At 41.4% G+C, this 20,960-nt stretch overlaps 1 protein-coding gene across 2 annotated transcripts; it reads left to right on the plus strand.

The window, feature by feature from the left end:
• Positions 1-218: 218 nt before the first annotated feature.
• On the plus strand, positions 219-13,179 carry ZNF330 (zinc finger protein 330). 2 transcript variants are annotated; one of them, XM_058838124.1, is made up of 10 exons: positions 219-273; positions 3,012-3,141; positions 3,405-3,424; positions 3,551-3,621; positions 5,166-5,245; positions 6,558-6,684; positions 7,422-7,526; positions 10,015-10,061; positions 11,148-11,265; positions 11,605-13,179. In XM_058838124.1, the coding sequence occupies exons 2-10, from the start codon at positions 3,022-3,024 to the stop codon at positions 11,877-11,879; spliced, it is 963 nt and encodes a 320-aa protein (XP_058694107.1). In that variant the 5' UTR covers positions 219-273; positions 3,012-3,021; the 3' UTR covers positions 11,880-13,179. The 2 variants fall into 2 exon arrangements, with proteins under 2 accessions (XP_058694107.1, XP_058694106.1); XM_058838123.1 differs by lacking the exon at positions 219-273 and adding an exon at positions 338-486.
• Positions 13,180-20,960: the final 7,781 nt, after the last annotated feature.

The raw sequence follows: 20,960 nt of genomic DNA on the forward strand, positions 1-20,960 counted from the left end.
GCAATTACTATACCCAAAATTCGGTCTCTCGACAAGTGAGAGCTGAGGTACAATTGCCTCTCAAGCAAACAAGATTTGAGGCTGGGCCATCCACGGAGCAGCAACATCCATGCAAACAGATGGAAAAGCTCTTTCCTGATGCCCGCGCCGCACTCCGTGAGGGGAAAGGGGCAGAATCGTGCTCGGAACGTTCCCGCCGGGCTGCGCGAGCCAGGCGGGCAGCGCACCGCGGCGCACCGCCGCTTCCGGCTTCCGCGCGGCCGCCCGAGACAGGTGGGAGCGGGAGCGGGGCCGGGAATGGGAATGGGGGCGGGGGCTGGGTCAGGGGCGGGCCCGGGCTGCTGAAGGTGGTGCCTCAAAGGGGCCGGGCTAGAGGCGCTGAGGGTCTCGGTTCCGGGTTCTTGCGGCTCAAGTGCCCGAACGAGCGAAGCGGTGTCCGGCGCCCCCGTGGCCAGGTGCCGGGAAACGCGGAGCACGGCGATCCAGGTTGGCAGCGTGATGCGGCACGGTTTGGGGGGCCCAAATACTGAAGATGAGAGAAAGCTCTGAAAGCTGAAGCCCGGCAGTGTGCGTGCACACGCTCAGAGCAGCCCTGCTGTCGGCGCTTCGCCCCGCGGCCGCGGGTCGGGTCTCGTCCGGCTCCCGGCGGGACGAGGTGCCCGTGCTGAGGAGGGAATGGGTCAGAGGGGCTCCTGAGGAAAGCCCCGCACACCTGGGCACTTACAGCACAGCAGCCCCCAGGTGCTGCGGGTCCACAGTGCAGTTTTTAACCACTTTGCTTCCAAAAGATGGAGTAAGTCATGGTAATTTGGAGTAACATGGAGTAAGCCTAGAAAGTAATTTTTGCATTATTAGGGCGATAAGTTCATGACCCTTTTAAATATGAAGTACTGTTAATGCAGTTTTTTTAATTGTTTTTTTGTACGAGCGGTGAAATAGATTTTGAATACGCATAGAGTGGAAGCTGTTTAATGGTCAAGCACAAGAAATCTTGAAGTACGGAAAGCCTCTTCTGGGTGTTGGTATCTGTGGCCTGACAAGGCCCCACAGTTGCCTGCCCCCCAGTAAAGAGCTTGTTCCAGCTGTTGACCACGTCTGTGACAGCAGGGTGGGCAGTGTACCACCAGATAATGAGTCAGGGCACTGTCCTGCTCAGCACAGAAGATCCAGGAACCTGCTGGTGCAGTCAGGGTGTGTCTTTGGGACCTCACTAAGGACAAGTAGTCGTGGCTTTAGCAGAATTTAGATGCTCAGCACTATTAATGCACAACCCCCAGTTAAAATCCACCAGAGTCTTTGGAGCTGTGGTGGGAAAACTGTGGTCTTTGCCCATGGTTGCCTTAGCAAATAATGCAACAGGAGCTGAACATTTACAGAATGGAACACAGTACTGGTGACCCAATACCCACATAACGTTTTAGGGGTTTTCCTTTGAAGTGTTCACCTCATTCCTACACAGCCTCCTGATACCTGAGATCTGCTTCCTTGTGCCACAGCATCAGCCATTAAGCTGGAGAGCCACACTCACTCCCGCAGCTGCTGCTGTGGCCCAGGCACAGCATTTCACTCCTGAGTAGGAGACCTTAAATGGAGAAACAACCCTCCTGAAGAGTGTTCCCCATGCAGGACCTCCAGTGCTCTGTAGGGCAGCATAATTGTATCCTCTGGGGCTGAGGGAGGAACCAGGCATGGACCTCTTATTTTAGGTCCTCCAGTTGTTCTTTTCGTCCCACACATCCCTCAGGGGTGTGGGCTGCACACAGAATCCACTGTATCTTTCCTTCCTGAAAGTGAGAGTGTGCCAAAAGTGGAGGTAGAGCACTCTGCAGAGGCATTTGAATATTAATTAGGGGTTTCAGAAGAGGTGATATTCTCATTTGAAAGGTAGACAGGGTTTATGCTGTTGAAATTTCTGGAATCACAACAATGTTAAGCTCTAGTCCAAAAATTGCAAATTTCTTTAAAATTCTGAGCCCATGACGAAGACAACAAACAAATGAAAACTCAGAGGGAAAGAGTGATAAGAATATTGATCTATATGCTCTTGTTCTTATTCAATGCTGTTTGAAAGCATGGATTCGGTCAACAGCTTTGCTAAAGGGACCTGACGTTGCAGTTCTGTTGCTACTTAGCTCAGTGCAACTTTCTGAGAACTGCCATCTAAAATTTCTTGTACTCTGTGTCCTCAGGAGGCACTGGGGCTTTTCATGGAAACAGTTTGTCTTTTTGTGCTTTCCATTATGAGGGGATGTGAAGAAGTCAAGGTTTAAATACTAACCATTAGATTCTGTTGTTAAAATAGCATTTGAATGGTTTGAAAATTAGTGTGGAACCTGATATTGTACTCTCAGTGTCAGAAATGGCACACTCTAGAATAATGACAGTTGGCAGCAGAGCAATACAATTTTGACTACAAAATACGACACTAATATGATTTAAACATTGTGCAAAATACTACAGGGTAAGAAAACTGATTTATGTGTGCTATCAAAAGCAAATTTTAGTATCTGGTCAAGACTATATTTCTGTGTTCAGGGAAGTTAGGATTCTTTGGTTTATAAGACCTTTTGAATGAAGATACTAATTTTTCTTCCAAGTTGAAGCTGCTAGAATTGACTGCCTGTTGATGCTGCAACTGTCCTTACAGATGGTTATTAAACAGGCAAGGCAAACCAAAACCAGAGGTCCATCACAAATAAACTTACAGACAGTAATGGTTTAATTTTTTTTAAGGCAAAGTGCTTCAAAGATAGTTAAACACAAAGTTCAGGACAGCAAAGTCTTCCAGATCACAAGATTCTTTATGGTTCATCACATGGCTCTTCCTTGAGGATTGTCCCCTTATCCTACATTTCAAAAGAAAATTTCACACAAGCAAATTAATGGAGATGAAGCACAGTTAATGCAGAAACTGTAAGATCCAGGTTTAGTGCTGGATGTCTCATGTGTGTCCTTGTATTTACATACATAGTTTTGTGTGCATTCATTCTATGCCTATTTTTCCCCCACAGATAGTGAAACATGCCTAAAAAAAAGACTGGTGCTCGTAAGAAAGCTGAGAACCGTCGGGAACGTGAGAAGCAGATAAGGGCTTCACGAGACAACATAGACTTGGCCAAACATCCTTGTAATGCTTCAATGGTAAATTAACCTAAAGTATTCTGTAGTAAAATACCTAATTTTCAATTATGTAAACTCAGTGATAACACCTTTACCGCATTTAATGCCACTAGAATGTCACTCTTCCTACTATCATTCCTTTATATTTAAGGTTACGTTTGCACAAGACAGAATATGGATTAAAAGGTTTGGATCCTAATTGTAACTTCCTGAGGAGGTCTGTAAATTTTATATATTTTACCTAGAACGAAAATAATAACCAGTGTTTTATTTCTTATCTTTAGGAATGTGATAAATGCCAAAGGTAAGATATATTCCCCTTCTAAGACCAGTAGCTTAGTATTTGTTTCAGACATTTTACAGGTAATTTTTAATGGTTTTTTTTAAAGCTTAACACTTTCTTTTTGTTTTTTCCCCTCCATGTGCCTAGGCGACAGAAGAATAGAGCTTTTTGTTACTTCTGTAATTCTGTTCAGAAATTGCCCATTTGTGCACAATGTGGTGAGTAGAAATAATGAATGAAAACAAGCTGTCCTCAGTCCTGTTCCTGGTGTTAAACTCTCAGTACCTGTGTTACAGTAGCTTTTTTAAGTACATCTGTGATGTGGACCAGGCTCTTTTGAATTGGCTGTGAATATCCTCCTTGAGAAGTGATCTTCTTTGATTGGTATATGTGCCTCTAACCCCCAAAGGTTTGCAAGCCTGGATCGTAGCTTGTCTTCTTTGGAAAAATTAGTCTCACTTTCTTTTAGGTTTGAGAAATCTGACTGTTTTCATAGGTTGACTACATGAAGCATTGTTTCATAACAGCAGCAAAATTAAAAATGCTCTGACTGCTAGCACGACACAATAAATACTGTATTTTTAGGGACTGTATAACTTCTGATCAATATCAATTAAAGCAACAATATATTATTCACCTTGCATGGGATTGTAATATAATATTCAACTCTTGTTATTCATGTGGGCTTGAGGGCTGATGCTTTGAAATTAGAAGGGAAGGACTCCTCGTGACATAACTGCTCTGAATCAGGCTAAAACATCCTTTGTTTCTAAACAGCTGCTTGCTTGCAGGAGATGTTGATATTCCTTTCATACTGAAGTGAATTTAGTTTTTCCACTGTTTCAACACATCATTGCAGATTTTCAATTTGTCATTAAGCAATTTGACTGTTTTGGAGTTTGACTCTCAGAGCTGCTGACATGCAGCTTTCAGTGCCTTTGTTGTCACCTGCAGATACTGAGCAATTCTGGAAGCCAGGCTATTAGTGTGCAGTGGCAGTGTGTCACCCTTTGTAAGTCTCCTTTCTGTCACCATGCAGTGAAGTACTGAAAACATGCTTTCTGTCTTACGCTTCAGTTCTGTGTGTCTGGAGTAACCTGGAGTATGCTTCTAGAGGAAAACCATTCCTATCAACAACTATACTATATTGAGAGACCCAGGGTTTTCCAAACAAAAGCTATTAGAGCTGTTTGGTGCATAATCAAGCATTGGGGACTATAAACCAAGAGCATCTTTCTTAGAGGAGCCAGTGAGGTATGGGACCAAGATAGTTCTGTTCCAGTGCTCCACACCCAGTTATGCCCCCACCACCTCTCACTGGCTCACCCAGCTCAGCTGCTTTTATGGTGGGACAGAACTAGCAGTGGTTTTAAACATAACATAAACATAACATAAACATAACATAAAGTTTCACTGCTGGACTTTGACCTTTGTTTTGTTCTTTGTTTTGACACTTGAAATTTTTGCCAGTGCCTCAAAACATAGAGCAAGACCAACACATTGTGTTATTATCTCAGTACAGGGGCAAGAGGGTTGACTGAAAACAGACAATAATTAAACTTCAGGGAGGTGTGAGGGTGGGTTGCCAAAGGCAGGAATAATGCAAACATCTTTGTTTGCATTATTTTTACCTAGATTTACAGTTAAACGCAGGCATTTAGTTGAAGTACTGTTCTTATGTAAGGAAGATGCATTCTATTGTTTTTTAAATTTTATTTTTAAATGGTTTTCTTATGGTTGCTTCCCTATTTATTTTAAACAGGGAAAACCAAATGCATGATGAAGTCTTCAGACTGTGTTATAAAACATGCTGGTGTGTACAGTACTGGACTAGCTATGGTGGTACGTATACAAAATTGCAGCCTTTTTTGTACTATGATGATATTCTGTGCAAATCTTTCCAGAAAAATGATAAAACAGATTTATGGAATGATAGTGTATATACCATGCCAAGTTTAGTTTTTTCCTTGCTTTTCTGTAACAAACTGATTTTTCCCTTATGCTGAAACTCCCAAATTTTTCATTTTTAGGTTCAGCTTCTGCAAATTCCAGCACATGTCCTGAATGCTAATGGATCTGTGTTTTTGGCAGGCCCTATGTATATGCATGAATAGCACTGGACCCTTACATGCCCCATACACAATTCCCAGCCTTCATTAAAATGTAGGATTATTCTGGAGAAGCCTGAAGACTTTTGTTGCTGTTGTCTTAGGACTGCAGAGATCATCAGTATCACAGAGAGGAATCTGTTCCATTAGAGGGGAATTTTAGTGAGCAAAACCCCTATTTTGGGCTCTTAATTAGAGATTATCATAGCTTCAGGCCTTTGAAGTTTTGTTCTTAGAAGGACAAGTTAGTGTCTGCATTCTAGAAAGCAGGGTGTGACCTGTCACAGCCTCTGGATTAAATGGACTAAACCTCTGTCCTGTTGCTGCCTGCAGCTGGTTGTCAGCTGTTCTCAGTAACACAGCCAGCCTTTACATACTGGCATTTCTAAATTCATCCCATGCATTCACTGATGCAAGAGTGAATGCATCAACAGTTAAGTTTGGATTCATAATTGTTTTCTTAGCTTTGTGTGCATGTAATGCATATAGTAATTAGTTACCTATGATCTGAAAAGACTTCTTAAATGCTACAGTTAAGGATAGCTGAAGTGGAGATCTTACAATTTAATCAAAATAAAAGTTAGAGTCTAACTTACTTCTAATGAGTTATTTGACATTTGCTCTCTGGAGAACTTGTGTTCTAATATAGCAGAGTTTAAAATCCAAATGAGTGATTTCAGCTGTTAGAGTCTAGAGGCATTTTTCAGGTCTTTGAAATTTCATTTTTGCCAGAACATTATTATAATTTATGGATCCCAGGTTTCAACTGGAGGACTCAATTTTCCATGTGCAAAATATGTAATAAGAAATGTAAAAACCAGGATTGAGGTAGATAACCAAATTATTTTGCATCATACTTAATCCTGCAGAAATTAATAACAAACAAACATGGATTGTGGAGCAGCTTGGTCAGAACATGGGTTTGGTTCAATATTCTCACTCAACCATTGAGAGAATGGATACTTGGTGATACACTGAGGATTATGGGATAAGTCTTTCTGTTGGTATTGCAGAACTTCTGAGATGATATCTTGCTGTGATTGCAGGGTGCAATCTGTGATTTCTGTGAAGCCTGGGTGTGTCATGGGAGGAAGTGTCTCAGCACCCATGCGTGTATGTGTCCTCTGGCAGATGCAGAATGCATTGAGTGTGAAAGAAGTGTCTGGGACCATGGTAGGTCACTCACATTTAAAAATAAGAAAATAAATGTTACACTTTCATTGCATTGCTTAGGTTAGTGCACCTATATTCTTAACACACTTTTTAGTCTTCGCTGATTAGTCCTTGCAGTATGTTTGTTCAAAGCAAGGATTCTTCCTGTCTTAAAAATAGTCATTATACAGTGGGGAAAGTAAATGACTTGCTCAAGAACATACAGTGCTCAATTCAAGGATGATTATGTAAGTTAAATGATAATGGTTCTATCAGATTAATTATTCACATAATTAAGCACTGCATCAAATTGCCAACACAGTTTTCTGCCGTTCTTACTTCATTCTTCTGCACTTGTACACCTATTTGGATTCACAGTTGCTTAGGAAACCATACTGGTCTCCATTTGTGGAATCCTTTAAAGTGTTTATTTCAAGTGTGTATCAGAGCTGAGCGGAGAAGACTGGATGAGATTGTGATCTGATTTAAGAAAAACAGGTAATGCTACAGTCAAATTAAAATGCAGTACTAGAAGTAATACTTGCTTTATAGTTATGCTGTCTTATATTGTAATTTTCAATAAGAAAGAAGGTAATTTTCAGTGTAGAAATGGATGGCAGTGCCTAATTTAGGACATCAAGCATTTGTGACAGAAGGGAGAACTGGTCTTCAGTCAAAACTACCGCCTAAATTGTTTGTAGAGCAGGACTTGATGCCTGTGCCCATTGTTGATTATTTTGCCTTGATGAATCTTTCAGGAGGCAGAATATTTGCCTGTTCTTTTTGCCATGATTTTCTCTGTGAAGATGATCAGTTTGAACATCAAGCCAGCTGCCAAGTTCTGGAAGCAGAGACATTTAAATGTAAGTTAGTTATTCATAGTCTCTTTCACCACAGCCAAGCAGACTCTCTACTTGCTTCCTCTGTGATCCAGAATACTCACCATCATCTTTCCCAAGTAGATTTTCCACTGCTGAAGGGAAGGGCCTGTTTCCTATGGGCTGGCTTTTGGTGTCCAGTTGTCCAGACTAGAACTTTTTTCTCTTTCATGGGCCTTCCTCCATGGCAGAGCATACATGGCAGTTGTTTTCCTGCCAGGCTGCTACAGGCCTCCCATGGGAAGCTGCCCTTGCAGGAGCCAGCATTCTTCAAAGCTGAAGTGTGAACAGTGGCAGGACTGCAGCAAAATAGTCCTGTTTTGAACTGGAACTGCTGGTGCTGCTTTTTCACTCCACAAAGCTCTGCCAGCAGAAGGAACTGTGAGAAGGAATCTTCTGACCCAGTGATGAGCTACTTCTAGATACCTGTTTCTGCTGGAAGACAGCTGCCCTAAACAATGCCACTTGTCTTAGTCTGGCTAAACTTTCCCAGATTGCTGTGGAAGGCCTGTGTGCTGGTGAAGGGTTAGCAGCTGCTCAAGTCCTGAGGAGGGCTATGATTCAGCAGTCATTGTCTGACTCAGTGAGACAGGGTGAACACAGAAGGAAGTGACAAAAATAGTCCCAGAGCATGATTTCAGTGTTCATTTCCTCACTGACCAGTGTGTGTCAGTAATGTATCAAATGCTGATATATGTTCACTCTTGGAGTAAAAAACAGGTAGCTGAACAATTCCTTTTCAACTTTGATTAATTGTGTGGACAAAACTGAAACTGGTATTTGTAAGAGGACATGATAGCCATGCCCGACTTTACTCACTCATTACTCATCTCTGGCTAAAACAGGGAATCTTCAAGGGAAGTTAAAAAAAATAAAACAACAATAAAACAAGCCAAGACTATGCATATTTGAAATAACTAAATTTTTCTAGCAGTATTTCTTGCCTACTCACCATGAAATATGATTTGGTTCATCACAAGACAAGCATTTTTTTGTCCTTCCCAAATCTTGTATGCATGTATTTTGACTATTATAACATTTTCAATTCTTATTATAGAAATTCAAAGTGCTCTTTATCATAATGCTGTTTTCCTTTGAACTGGCTAATTTCCTATCCTAATTGATTTTTCCTGGTCCAGAATATTTGTGATTTCAATGTTTTAATTGGTGTCTTTAGACATCTCTTATCTCCTTGTCATCTCCCTTACTTTTGTTCCTAGACAGCTATTTTTTAAGCCTTGCTTATCTTCCCTTGATGTGTTCTGCCAGAATTTCTTCCTGCGTAGCAATACAGAGGCAGCAACAGCTGTTCCGCAAGAATGTTTTTTCAGTGATTGTTGGGAGCTCTCAATTCACAGATGTGGTATCACATCCTGAATAGAAAGAGAGTTTTTTTGAGGGTTTTCACTGCATTTGGTATTTTGTGGCACAAAGCAGACTTTGTGGAGACAAGTTTTTTGTCAGTGAGGTAACAAGATTATAAAACCTGTACTTTTACAGAATACATGAACTTCAAATGTGGTCATGCAACTGTAGTATTGAATCTATTTTAGCAGTGGGAAAGGTACTTCTACTTTCCATCACTATCAGAGAGAGGTTTTTTGAAGTGCAGATACTCAAAAAATGATGAATATATATGCATCAGCATTTCCAGTTCTGTCTTTAACCATGTTAGAGCTCCAAATCCCACATCTGTCCTGCTCATGTGGAGAACTCATGAAATTTATTATCTCAGGTTCAAAAACTGCTGTCACAGGGGTTAGACAAGGAGGAAAAGAATGAGTTCTTGCACAGAAACTGGTTAAGTATATGTTACTGCTTCTTAAGGAGTAACTATTGTGTTGCTGCCAATTCTTGAGTATTTCCCTTTACTGTACTCCCTCTAGTGGAATAATAAAAACAGTTTGAAGCTCAAGACAAATTAAATTTTGTGCACTGATTCTGCTCTTTACAGCTTGTGTGCCAGCTCCAGTTCTTAAACACAGACAGACTCTCTTATGAAGGTTTGTGCAGTCAAGTACATTTCCAGAGGATATGACAGAAAATACAGAATGTAACAACTTCTCTAGGTTTAGAAATTTGCAAGCTTAAAGTGTGCTTGCATCTCTAGCTCTCCTTCATTTGAATGTTGTGAGAAAAGGAAAAGCAAGATGAAACCTGAACACCAAATTGGTTCTGAAACTACAGGTTTTAAAAGTTTGGAAGCTCAAGAAATAGTTAAATGTTTCAGCTCTTGAAATTTCATTTTTTTGTCAAAATGAGGTTTAGAGTTAAAAAAATCTAGTTAAAATGGTACTATTGGGTAAAATGACTGATTCACATTGCCAGAGTGCATTTGTGTCAGGGAATTAAAAATAAATGTTTCAATTATGGTATTGCATACTTTTACAAGGTTTTAGAAACATGACAGGACTGCAGTTTCCAAGTACGAATTTTCCAAGTATGAATTTGTCATACTGCTTTTCTCCAACAGGTGTCTCCTGTAATAGGCTGGGACAGCATTCCTGCCTGCGTTGTAAGGTAAAGAGTAAAGACAGCTGTGAGGAGCTGATTTTAGGCTCGTTGTCCTTGGCCTCCAAGGCTGGTGTCAGGCCTTTGTCTTCCTCTCCATGATTAAAAGGAAATTCAAACTTTTGTATTAGTTTCTGTAGCCTGGGGTCAGACTTCGGGGGACAAAAGGTCATTTAGCTTTGCTTGCCTGTTAACCACACTGTTGTGTGAAGTGATCTTTTCCCAGCCCTCTTAGTTTAAGTTGGGCCTGCAACATGTTGGGGCTTAAAAAAAAACACCAAGACAACAAAATAAATCCTTGGTTATCAATAGAATCCAAAGCTTTAGAATATGCTTTGATCCAGTGTGGAACTGCAACAATTAGAAAAGTTGTTCTTTTAAACAGTCAAGTGATTATCTGACCAGAACTTGCTGCATCCAAAGGAATACTCTCCACAGTTAATTCAGGCTTCCATGTGAACAGGCTGATTTGTTGACATTGGTTTTATGGTTTTAACACTCAGAAGTAATTTTGTATAAAAAGCTCCACCTGCTTCATCATCAGCATTGCCTGGATTTCTCCAGGTGCTGGTTCATTGCCTCTTCTTACCCTCCATGTTTTCTCTGCACTCTCCCATGGCATTGATGGCTTATTCCAAATAGTTCCTTTTTACATGTATTTTACATGTATGCAGCTGCACCCTGGTGCTCAGCATGTGAACTTCCCATCTCGAATTCTTGCCTTCAGGCCCCTGCATAGTTTTGTTCTGGGATACATCTCATTATGTTTATTTAAACTTGTCAACATAAACCCAAGTTTGCCAGGCTCCTTGTGCACAGCGCTGCAATCCAGCCCTGGAGTATGTTACTTTCTCTGCTTGTTTACTGGCACTTTTATCCATCCTCCTCTCCAGAAACCCTGGAACCACATTGAACACAGAGTGGTTCCTCTGTGCATAGATCCCGTGTCCAGTGCAGGAGAGACCTCATTAAATTTTAATCCCAGCCAGAAAACCCTGCTGCTATTAGATACATTTTTGTTTGCTTCTTGCTGAGGAATGTGCTTCTAGGATTAAAACATTTATTTGGCCTTTGTATTCTCCCTTTAACACACAGGCTTGTTTTTGTGATGATCATGTGCGAAGTAAAGTTTTCAAGCAGGAAAAAGGGAAAAAGCCTCCTTGCCCTAAATGTGGCCATGAAACTCAGCAGACAAAGGATCTGAGCATGTCAAGTAAGCCAGTTTCTCTAGCTAACAAGCCATACAAGTGCCATTAGTGACTAATTTCTGCCTAGGAGCACTGAATGAAATCTTTTATATTCAATTGTTATACACAGTTTTGCTTCATTTGTTTTAAGAAAAACTTTGTGTTTCTGAGTTCTGGAATTGAGCAGTCTCATTCTTAACCATTAATTGATTCTAAGAAAGTGAAAGTTTTTGTTTAGTTTGAGATTTTAGTTGTGAAAGAAATGAAAAATAATTGCCATTTAAACTAATCCTCAAACAGTGAAAAAAAAAAAGATAGAAATGAAATGTTAGATTGTTGGGAACATGATTTTTGTTTGCCTGCAGCACGCTCTTTGAAGTTTGGCCGACAGACTGGTGGAGAAGATGCAGATGGAGCTTCTGGTTATGATGGCTACTGGAAAAACCTTTCCTCCAGCAAGACTGGGGATGCAGGCGACCGTGAGGATGAATATGAGTATGAAGCAGAAGATGATGATGAAGATGACAATGATGAGCATGGGAAGGATTCAGATTCTGAGGCCACGGATGTATTCAGCAATTTGAATTTAGGAAGGACCTATGCTAGTGGGTATGCCCATTATGAGGAATCAGAGGATTAAGCTTAGTATGCTGGTAAGCTAAAAACATTTTGAAGGAGCCAAGCAATGCTTCACTGAATTGTGTACATGCCAGTAGGATAGCTCTATCAGGTACTTACACATCAGAGTTAGAGAATAAAGAGTGTGGGACTTCTGCAGTAACTCCGATAGACATTTTTCCTGTAGATGAACCGATGTTGGGTTTGGGAATGGGGGAGAAAATCAGGGTAATTTTATTCCCCTAAACAACAGAATAGTTTTGTCCTTGAGTATAATGGTTCAATGCATTTTCTCCTATCAACACAGGAATGTGGGACGGCTGTAGAACTTTCTTCCATTTGCCCATCAGAAATTAAGTTATTTTTTACAACAATTTTGTTAGCTGATTTCATACATTAATGCAGTGGTGGGTTGGGGACTGCATTTTTTTTGGTCTGCACAATAAAAGTCAACTGTATTCTCTAATGAACTGTCATAAACATTGATCTCCCTTGAATAGTTGGAAAGCAGGTTGTACACAAAGTGTAAATTGACACTGAAATTACTTCCTTGTTTATGTCAGTATGGCAGATCAATGTAGTTCCCTGTGTATTTGCATATCATCTTTTTGGTGTTTTTATTATTAGCTATTAATTGCTGGGGCTATATATAGTCATTATAAGAGCACTCCAGATAATCAAAACTTTTATGGAAATAAAATGTTAGTATCCTCTCTGCCACAAAAATCTCTAAGGCAGTTTCCCATTAGATGAAAGGGAGACTGGTTTCATCTGTACCTAGCCTTCAACTTTTTTTCTTGCATATGATAAGAAAAAAAAAATACTAGATAGGAAGCAATGCCATATATGAGCTGAGAAGGTGAGAAAACATGGCAGGTTCAAAATGCTGGGTTCAAATACTGTTCTGTGCAAGTCTGCCAGTACAAGGCAATTGATCAGCACTTCTGAGCTGAGGCAGTGACACCTGCAGAAGTGTTTGCAGTGGTTCTAGTTTGAAAGTGAACATGTTAATTGCCCATCTACAGATCTAAGTGATGGCATTTATTTTCTCTATGTAGGGGAATGTTTTACAGCAGACAGGTCATGATACAAGGGCAGCCACCGAAAGTGTTGCTTCAGCTTTCTAAATGCCATGCTTTAATGCAAGAGAGCCCTTTTTGTTATGTCAAATACCTGAACTGATTATATCATTACCTGCTTTTGTGGTGTTTCTCTACTTTTTTGTAACAGCTAAAGGTCATGTGTTGGCAGAGCATACCCTATTGAGAGTAGTTTTTAATGACGTTAGGATTGCCAAATGAACATTTCATAGCAAAACAGGATTGGAAAACCTAGTCTTGATACTTCCCTCCTAAATGCATCTCATACCAAATGCATGAAAGATGAGAGCTCCAGAGAGATCCATCTAGGACAAAAACAAACTGCTAAAGGGCACAACTTGGTAATGGCAGCTGAGGGAGCAGCTCTGTAGGAGAAGGGGGCACAGCTGGTGAGTGCATGCTTTTGGAACTGGAGATGAAACAAGTGAATGCACTGTCTGAAAGCCAAATCCCCTTCAAACATTGAAACATCCAGTATCATATGTAAAGGCCTATCTTAAATGAAGTACCTGAGAGACGTCTTGATCAGTCTTTTGCATAATTCAGACATGAAGTGATGGAAGTGGGACACCTGCCAATTCAACTCTGGTTAATTTCTGAAATTGGCACATGTGAGAGAATTTCTGTTCAGCTTCATGTGTTCCAAAAACTTCCACATTGAGTTCATCTGTGGCTGGTCAATTCCAGCAGCAATGTCAGTTTTTAAATCTTGGTTGGTGTTTCAAATGCAAAACACTTATCAGGACCAAGCCCTCTACAGAACTGAGGAAAATACATGTGTTTCTGCATATATGTAAAATTACCACTGCTTGTGTGTCATTTATTAATATTACTTAACCACACAAAACCCCTCTTTAAGGTTCTTGGCTCTTGAATTAGGTTTTTCTCCTCTGAAATTTGCTGCTGTCACTGGCTGTGCCAAAGGCTGCTGACATAACAGAATTAATCATCATAATCAGGGTAAAGAATTACTCATTTTGTCATTGAAGTGCCCTTGCACTGATCCTTGCTAGATCAATACTCCAAAGCTAATGTAACTTCCTACATTGGAAGTGAGGGTCACAGCAGTGCCTGCAGCAGATGCTCAACGTACCTGCTGTAGTTTAGCAAGGTCACTACTCGTTGGACACTTATTTGCTTTTCTTTTGCGCTTCTCTTCAGACCACTGAAAAGGCTTATGCTGTCAGCTTGTCCTGAAATTGAGTCCAGGAATTAGCCCTGCAGTGCCTGGCCTCCCAGGGGTCAAAACAGGCACGTTTAAGCTGCTTTAAAGTAATCTGGTGGATTCAGGCTGGAGCAGACAAACATGTCAATCTGTGGCAGCACAGGCTGGATAGGATGTGATGTGTTGCATTTTCTCCGCTTTTTCAGTACAGGTAAAAGCAGGCGCTCTGTTTGGGATAGGCCCTCAGAGCTTGTTTTCAAAGAAAGTGCATAATTTTGGTTTTCTTAAGGTAAATGGCAGGAACAGGATGGAACAGAAAATGAACATGTATTCTGACTTCATTGAAGAACAGGTCTGGGACAAAATCTTACTGGATCCATTTTTCTTCATTGCTGTATGTTTCCTTTGAAAATCCTGTCTCTGGTTAAAGGAAGTTCTGATTTGAGAGAGGGACAGTTCTAACACGTAACCACTAATACCCATGAGTTATGTGTTGTACTCCAGGAAACTAAGACCTTGATAAAATCTTACACTTCAGGTTTTTTAACTTCTGTGATGACCATTTAAGCAAAGCTTAAGTAGGACTTGAATTAAAATCACAGCAACATTTATTGTGCCTGTAGGCCTAAAAAAAAAGCTCTGGTCACCTCTGTAGTTGCATTTGTTTATTATGGTGACAGCACCAGCTCACTATGAATTCATTGCGTACTCCTGTAGATTGAATGCATTTTTCTTTATACTCAGGTGTAATTTAGCACCTGTGACTGTGAGTCTTTTGATCAATCCGGTAGTTTTCTTTCCAGAAAATGAATGGGAAGATCATTATAGTGTACTGAGCAGCTGAAAAAGTAGTAGCAGGCATGTCACAGAGAGCTAGAGGACAAACTTACAAGTGCTCAGAGTCCTATTTGTTCAGGCAGAAGGGTATTAGTTATCTCGCAAGACATTACATGCATCTGTCCAGGTCCTGATCCTATTTCCAGAAGAACCAATGGTGAAGTTCCCATTTATCCAAGTGGAAACAACTCAGTAATCTTCAGTATCTACAGTTCATCTTAAATGTTAAGAGCTGTTGTGGAACACAATGTGAGCCTAAGCAGAAGTGGGGAAGATGAAGAAAATATTTTAACATGAGGTTAATGTGTTAACCATTAGCGTGAAAATATTTGTTCTAAATTTCAACAGTTCCACTGGACAGTGCTTTCAAGACTGAAAGATGAAGCTGCTTAAAGCAGGAAGAGATCAGATTCTACAAGATGCAGAAATGTAATTAGTCATCTCCTGAAAGTCTTCATGTATTTGATAAATAGTTGCTAAAAGCTCAAAGCACTTAGGACATAGACAAATTTCATCATCTCTTTTTTTGCAGGTACATAGATAGAAAACAGTAGTTGAAAAAATCACAGCCTGAATAGTCCAGTTGGCAGCAGCCCTCTGCAGCTTGGACTCTCCATCACCTACCCATGAAGGTCCAGACTAAACATATTTTATGACACTCCTTTATTAAGATTATGTGTGCTGTAATTGGCTACTACACATGGGAAATTTGAAGCAGGGCCTAGTTTTTAGCTTCCATAAGCAAGATAGACAAAAATCAGCAAGACAATGTCACAGATATGAAGAGTAATCCATAGAAAAGCCACTAGTTTCCCTTTGCTAAACAAACAGTAGGTTCACAAGCCTGTATTCAATATGGAAAGGGGAAAAACTAAATTATGTTTCTGTCTCACCAAATTAAGCTACTACAGATAAGCAGGTTTGCTGAGAAACAATTGCAAAGCATGAGAAAGCCTATCTTAGCTATCTCAACTCCTACTATTTTCTATCACTAAAGTATTTGCTGCATTCTTTTAAACCTCACTTATGCAACACGTGATTCTCCCAAAGTGTTTCCCAAACTTACCTGTAATTTGAGATCCACTTTGGTTTCCCTCTGGAATGAGAAATACTGAGTGCCTCAGGGCCTAAGTAGTGTTTTTACTTCAACTTGATGTTATGTCACATCTGTTGTAGATTTTCACATTACAAAACCACTAATTTAAAAAAATGAATTTATTAGAGTGCCAACCCCCCACAATTTCTTTAACAGGTAATACAAGTATTTCACTGCTATAGTTACCTGTTGCTGTTCTTACTGTTTTATTTTTGGCATAGAGAAAGAGGTTGATTATTTTGAAAGTGAATCCCTGGTAGTTAGGCACATATACCCTTGGCGTGCCTCCAATTTGATTTAAATTCAGCACCTTATTTGTATGGCAGAGACAAGGATGAGCCCCTCTGAGATTTTCCCACCATCAGGAGAGGTGTGCAAAGACTTCACTCTGGATGTCAACATGAATTCACAGGGTGTGCCAGCTCAAGGTAGTAACAACTGAAATATGACCTTTCACTAGACTACTTTGGAAGCCTGCAGAAACCTAAATGCCTGGAAAAACAACTGCTGCAAAGCTGCATCCCACGAGGAGGCCGCTTGGGGCACAGAGATGAAATTATAGCGTTCTTGATATTTGGTGAAATTAAGAGGAACGTCAATAAGACTTTTACATTGGACTTCTGGAGGGCAGACTTTAGCCTGTTCAGATTTATTCAGAGAGTTCCTTGGGAAGCAGCCCTTAAAAACAAAGGAGCTCAGGAAGGATGGGCATACTTCAAAACAGAGGTCTTGAGGGCACAGGAACACAGACTGTCCCTGTGTGCTGAAATGAGCCAATGAGGCAAGTGTCCTGCCTGGATGGGCAACGAGGTTTTAGAGGAACTTAGAAATAAAAAGAGGATGTATCATCTTTGGAGGGAGGGTCAGGTTCCTTAGGAAGTATTTAAGGGGGCTGCTAGGGCATGTAGGAAAAAATTAGGAAGGCCTGAGTTCAATCTGAACTTAAACTGGCAACTTTTGTAAAGGGTAATAAAAAATATTTTTACAAATATATTAATGGTAAAAGGAAGGGTAAGACCAGCCTTTGTTCCTCATTGGATGAGAGAGGGAACGTAGTAACCACAGATGAGGAGAAGGTGGAAGTGCTCAATGCCTTCTTTGCCTCAGTCTTTAGTGGGAAGATGGCTTGTCCTCAGGACAACTGTCCTGCTGGGTTGGTAGATGGTGTCAGGGAGCAGAATGGCCCCCCTATTATCGAGGGGGAGGCAGTCAGAGAACTGCTGAGACACTTGGATATTCATAAATCTATGGGAGCAGATGGGATCCATCCCAGGGTGATGAGGGAGATGGCAGATGAGCTTGTGAAGCCACTCTCCATCATTTACCAACAGTCCTGGCTCACTGCTGAGGTTCCAGATGACTGGAAGCTGGCCAGTGTGATGCCCATTCACAAAAAGGGTAGGAAGGAGGACCCTGGTAATTATAGGCTAGTTAGCCTGACCTGGTAAGGTAATAGAACAGTTTATACTGAGTGTCATCATGCAGGATGTACGGGATGGCCAGGGCATCAGATCCAGCCAGCATGGGTTTAGGAGGGGTAGGTCGTATTTGACCAACCTGATCTCCTTTTATGACCAAGTGACCCACATGGTGGATGCAGGAAAAGCTGTAGATGTTGTCTATATGGACTTCAGCGAGGACTTTGACACTGTCTCCCTGTGATTGGCATTTAAGAAAAAAAGTGAAAAACACCTACGGAAGTTAAGGCTGCTGGAGGCTGATGGGAGTTTTTCTCCTGACCAATAATTGGCCATTTCTGAGAACTGACAGTAGTTTTGATCATTGAAAAGTGGAATCAACCTGTGAACATGCGGCCTGGGGAGGGGCTGGGCTGGGCCTGCCGCGGCTCCCGGGCAGGAGATGGTGCCTGCGGGGCTTCTCCCAGGCCCAGGCCAGGCCGGGCTCTGCTGCAGCCTCCTGGGAAGCCTCTGGAATGGCTGAAGCTTTTCCCAGGAGGGTCCCTTGCTCTGAGCACCGCTGAGCTGAAACCTGGCACAGTGAACACCTGCAGCTTGAGCAAGATTTTAACCCTTTTACTACCCAGATGAGACTTGCAGATTTAATCCTTTTTCCAGAGAGAGGGGAAGAGAGAGAGTGATCAACATGTAAAGAGACAACGTAAACTATCAAAACCAGTGAGGAAAGGAATTAAGCCTCAGATGGGAAGAGAATAAGAAGATGCACTAATAAGCTGAAATAGTCTTTTGTAAAAACTATGGAGATGGACAATAATGTTCTGAAAAAACTCCTTTAGTTCATGAAAGAGTATTTTGGAGGGATGAAGTATTTCAAAGTGTGGATCTAAGGAAAGGTAGTTTATTGATAGAGCTGAGCAAATGGTGAAGTAGTTGTGATCCTATGAGATGCTGGAACAGAAAAGGAGAGGTGAGAGTTGATGAAGACTTGTGGCCCTTAAGAGAAAAAGAGAAAACTTCTGTTTCCAGAGATGATCACAGAGACAGATGAAGAGAATTTTTGCCTTTGAATAGCTTATCCTTAAAATGACACCCCTTGAATCATGGCCCAAAAACACACCTTAGAGTAGTGTGAAATGGGAGGAAAGGACTGATGGCAGAGTTTTTCGTGTGGTTGGTGTCAGAGAAATAGAAAACCATGAGAAAATGGTTTTCTTGTGAAAAACTCTCCATAAATTAACAAAAGAGAACTACTTTTTCTCTACAAAGATTGATGAAAAGCTACTATATAGTTGGGACTATTTTAACCACCAGGTTTTGTGTCTATGTTGTCAGTTGGACAAGGGTTGGCTGGTGGGGGAAAAAGGGTTTCTGGAGGTTTTATTCTGGTTTCTTGTAGTTTTGTTAATAAACTTTCTTTATACCTTTTAAGTTTTCAGCTTGCTTTGCCCTTCTCCTAATCCATATCTCACAGGAAGAAATGAGAAAGTTTTCTAGTGATTTTTTAGCTAGTACTTTAAAACCACAACAACTTATTTTGTGCATTGGCCGGGAAACGAAATTGGCGAATTGTTGCTCTATTAGAAACGCTGGGAAGAGACGACACAGACTCTCATGGAGTCAGAACAGGAGAATTTTTTTAGTTTATTGCTTCAGGTCTCTTTATAGACCGATACGTGGAAAGTACAGAAAGGAAACTCTTATTGGTTAGTAAACTGCTACATCACCATCATTGGTCAGTGGGGCACAACACCCTCTGACTTTCTCTTGCAAAGAAAACAAGGGATAGAAAACAACACCTGCAAGGCTGTTTTCTGTCCCTGAAGATTCTTTTAATTCTTTCTCATGTTTTTCCCAGACTACTTTCTCAGGCAAGACTGAGGAGCTATGCAGCCTGTAATTTCTACAGGCACTCTGGTTCAGATTTAGCATCCATAGCAAATCTAAACTACTATACTCCCAAATCATACTCCTGGAAAAGGTGGCAGCCCAGTCCTGCTTGGACAGGAGCATTCTTTGCTGGGTTAAGAACTGTCTGGATGGCTGGGCCCAGAGAGTGGTGGTGAATGGTGCTGCATCCAGCTGGGGGCCAGTCACCAGTGGTGTTCCTCAGGGGTCTGTGCTGGGGCCAGTTCTGTTCAATATTTTTATTGATGACATGGATGAGGGTATTGAGTCCTTCATTAGTAAGTTTGCAGACAACACCAAGCTGGGAGTGTGTGTTGATCTGTTGGAAGGAAGGAGGGCTCTGCAGAGAGACCTGGAACAGTTGGATGGATGGGCAGAGTCCAGTGGGGATGAAGCTTAATAGATCCAAGTGCAAATCTTGCATTTTGGCCACAAAAGCCTCCTGCAGCATTATAGGCTGGGGACAGTGTGGCTGGACAGTGCTCAGGTGGAAAGGGACCTGGGGGTACTGGTCCACAGCCAGCTGAACATGAGCCAGCAGTGTGCCCTGGTGGCCAAGAAGGCCAGTGGCTCCTGGCCTGTATCAGGAGTAGTGTGGCCAGCAGGAGCAGGGAGGTCATTCTTCCCCTGTACTCAGAACTGGTGAGGCCACACCTTGAGTGCTGTGTCCAGTTCTGGGCCCCTCAGTTTAGGAAGGACGTTGAGATGCTTGAGTGGGTCCAGAGGAGGGCAACAAGGCTGGTGAAGGGTTTGGAACACAAGCCCTATGAGGAATGTCTGAGGGAGCTGGGGTTGTTTAGCCTGGAGAAAAGGAGACTCAGAGGTGACCTGATCACTCTCTACAACTTCCTGAAAGGAGGCTGTAGTCAGGTGGGGATTGGACTCTTTCACCAGGCAGCAACTGACAGAACGAGAAGACACAGTCTCAAGCTGTGCCAATGGAAATATAGGTTGGATATTAGGAAAAAATTTTTCATGGAAAGAATAATAAAGTAATGGAATGGTCTGCCCAGGGAGGTGGTGGAGTGTCCCTCCCTGATGTGTTTTTTTAAAAAAAGACTGGATGTGACACTCGGTGCCATAGTCTAGTTATGGTGTTAGGGCATGGGTTGGACTTCATGTTGAAGGTCTCTTCCAACCTAGTCATTCTGTGAAGGTATTTGCACTCTGATTTCTTCCTCAGGAATAACAGAATATGTCCACAAGCTTGTACAGAACTCATTATTACTGTTTTTACCTTATTAGAAAAATAATTTATTGAGCACAGATTTAAGCAAAGAAATGATGTAGGAAGTTCAATAAAGATGTTTCCCTATCTAGAGCTGAACACCAAAGTCGTACTGAGTGCTTTGAAGGAATGGTGTGCAGAGGACAACACTGTATGCTCACAGTTGGCTTTTTCAGCATCCTCCTTTTAAGTCTGGCAGTGCAGGACAAGAAAGCATTATAAAGAGCTTAACCTTTGGGCTTTGGTTTGCCAAAGCATTCACAGTTCCTGTGGACTACTGTGCAATTCCTTACCAGGCATTTAACACATACAACCACTGTTGCCAGATTTGGAGCTTTAAGAAAAATTCAGAAG

This window comes from Poecile atricapillus, chromosome 4 (assembly GCF_030490865.1).
Source record: "Poecile atricapillus isolate bPoeAtr1 chromosome 4, bPoeAtr1.hap1, whole genome shotgun sequence".
NCBI lineage: Eukaryota > Metazoa > Chordata > Aves > Passeriformes > Paridae > Poecile > Poecile atricapillus.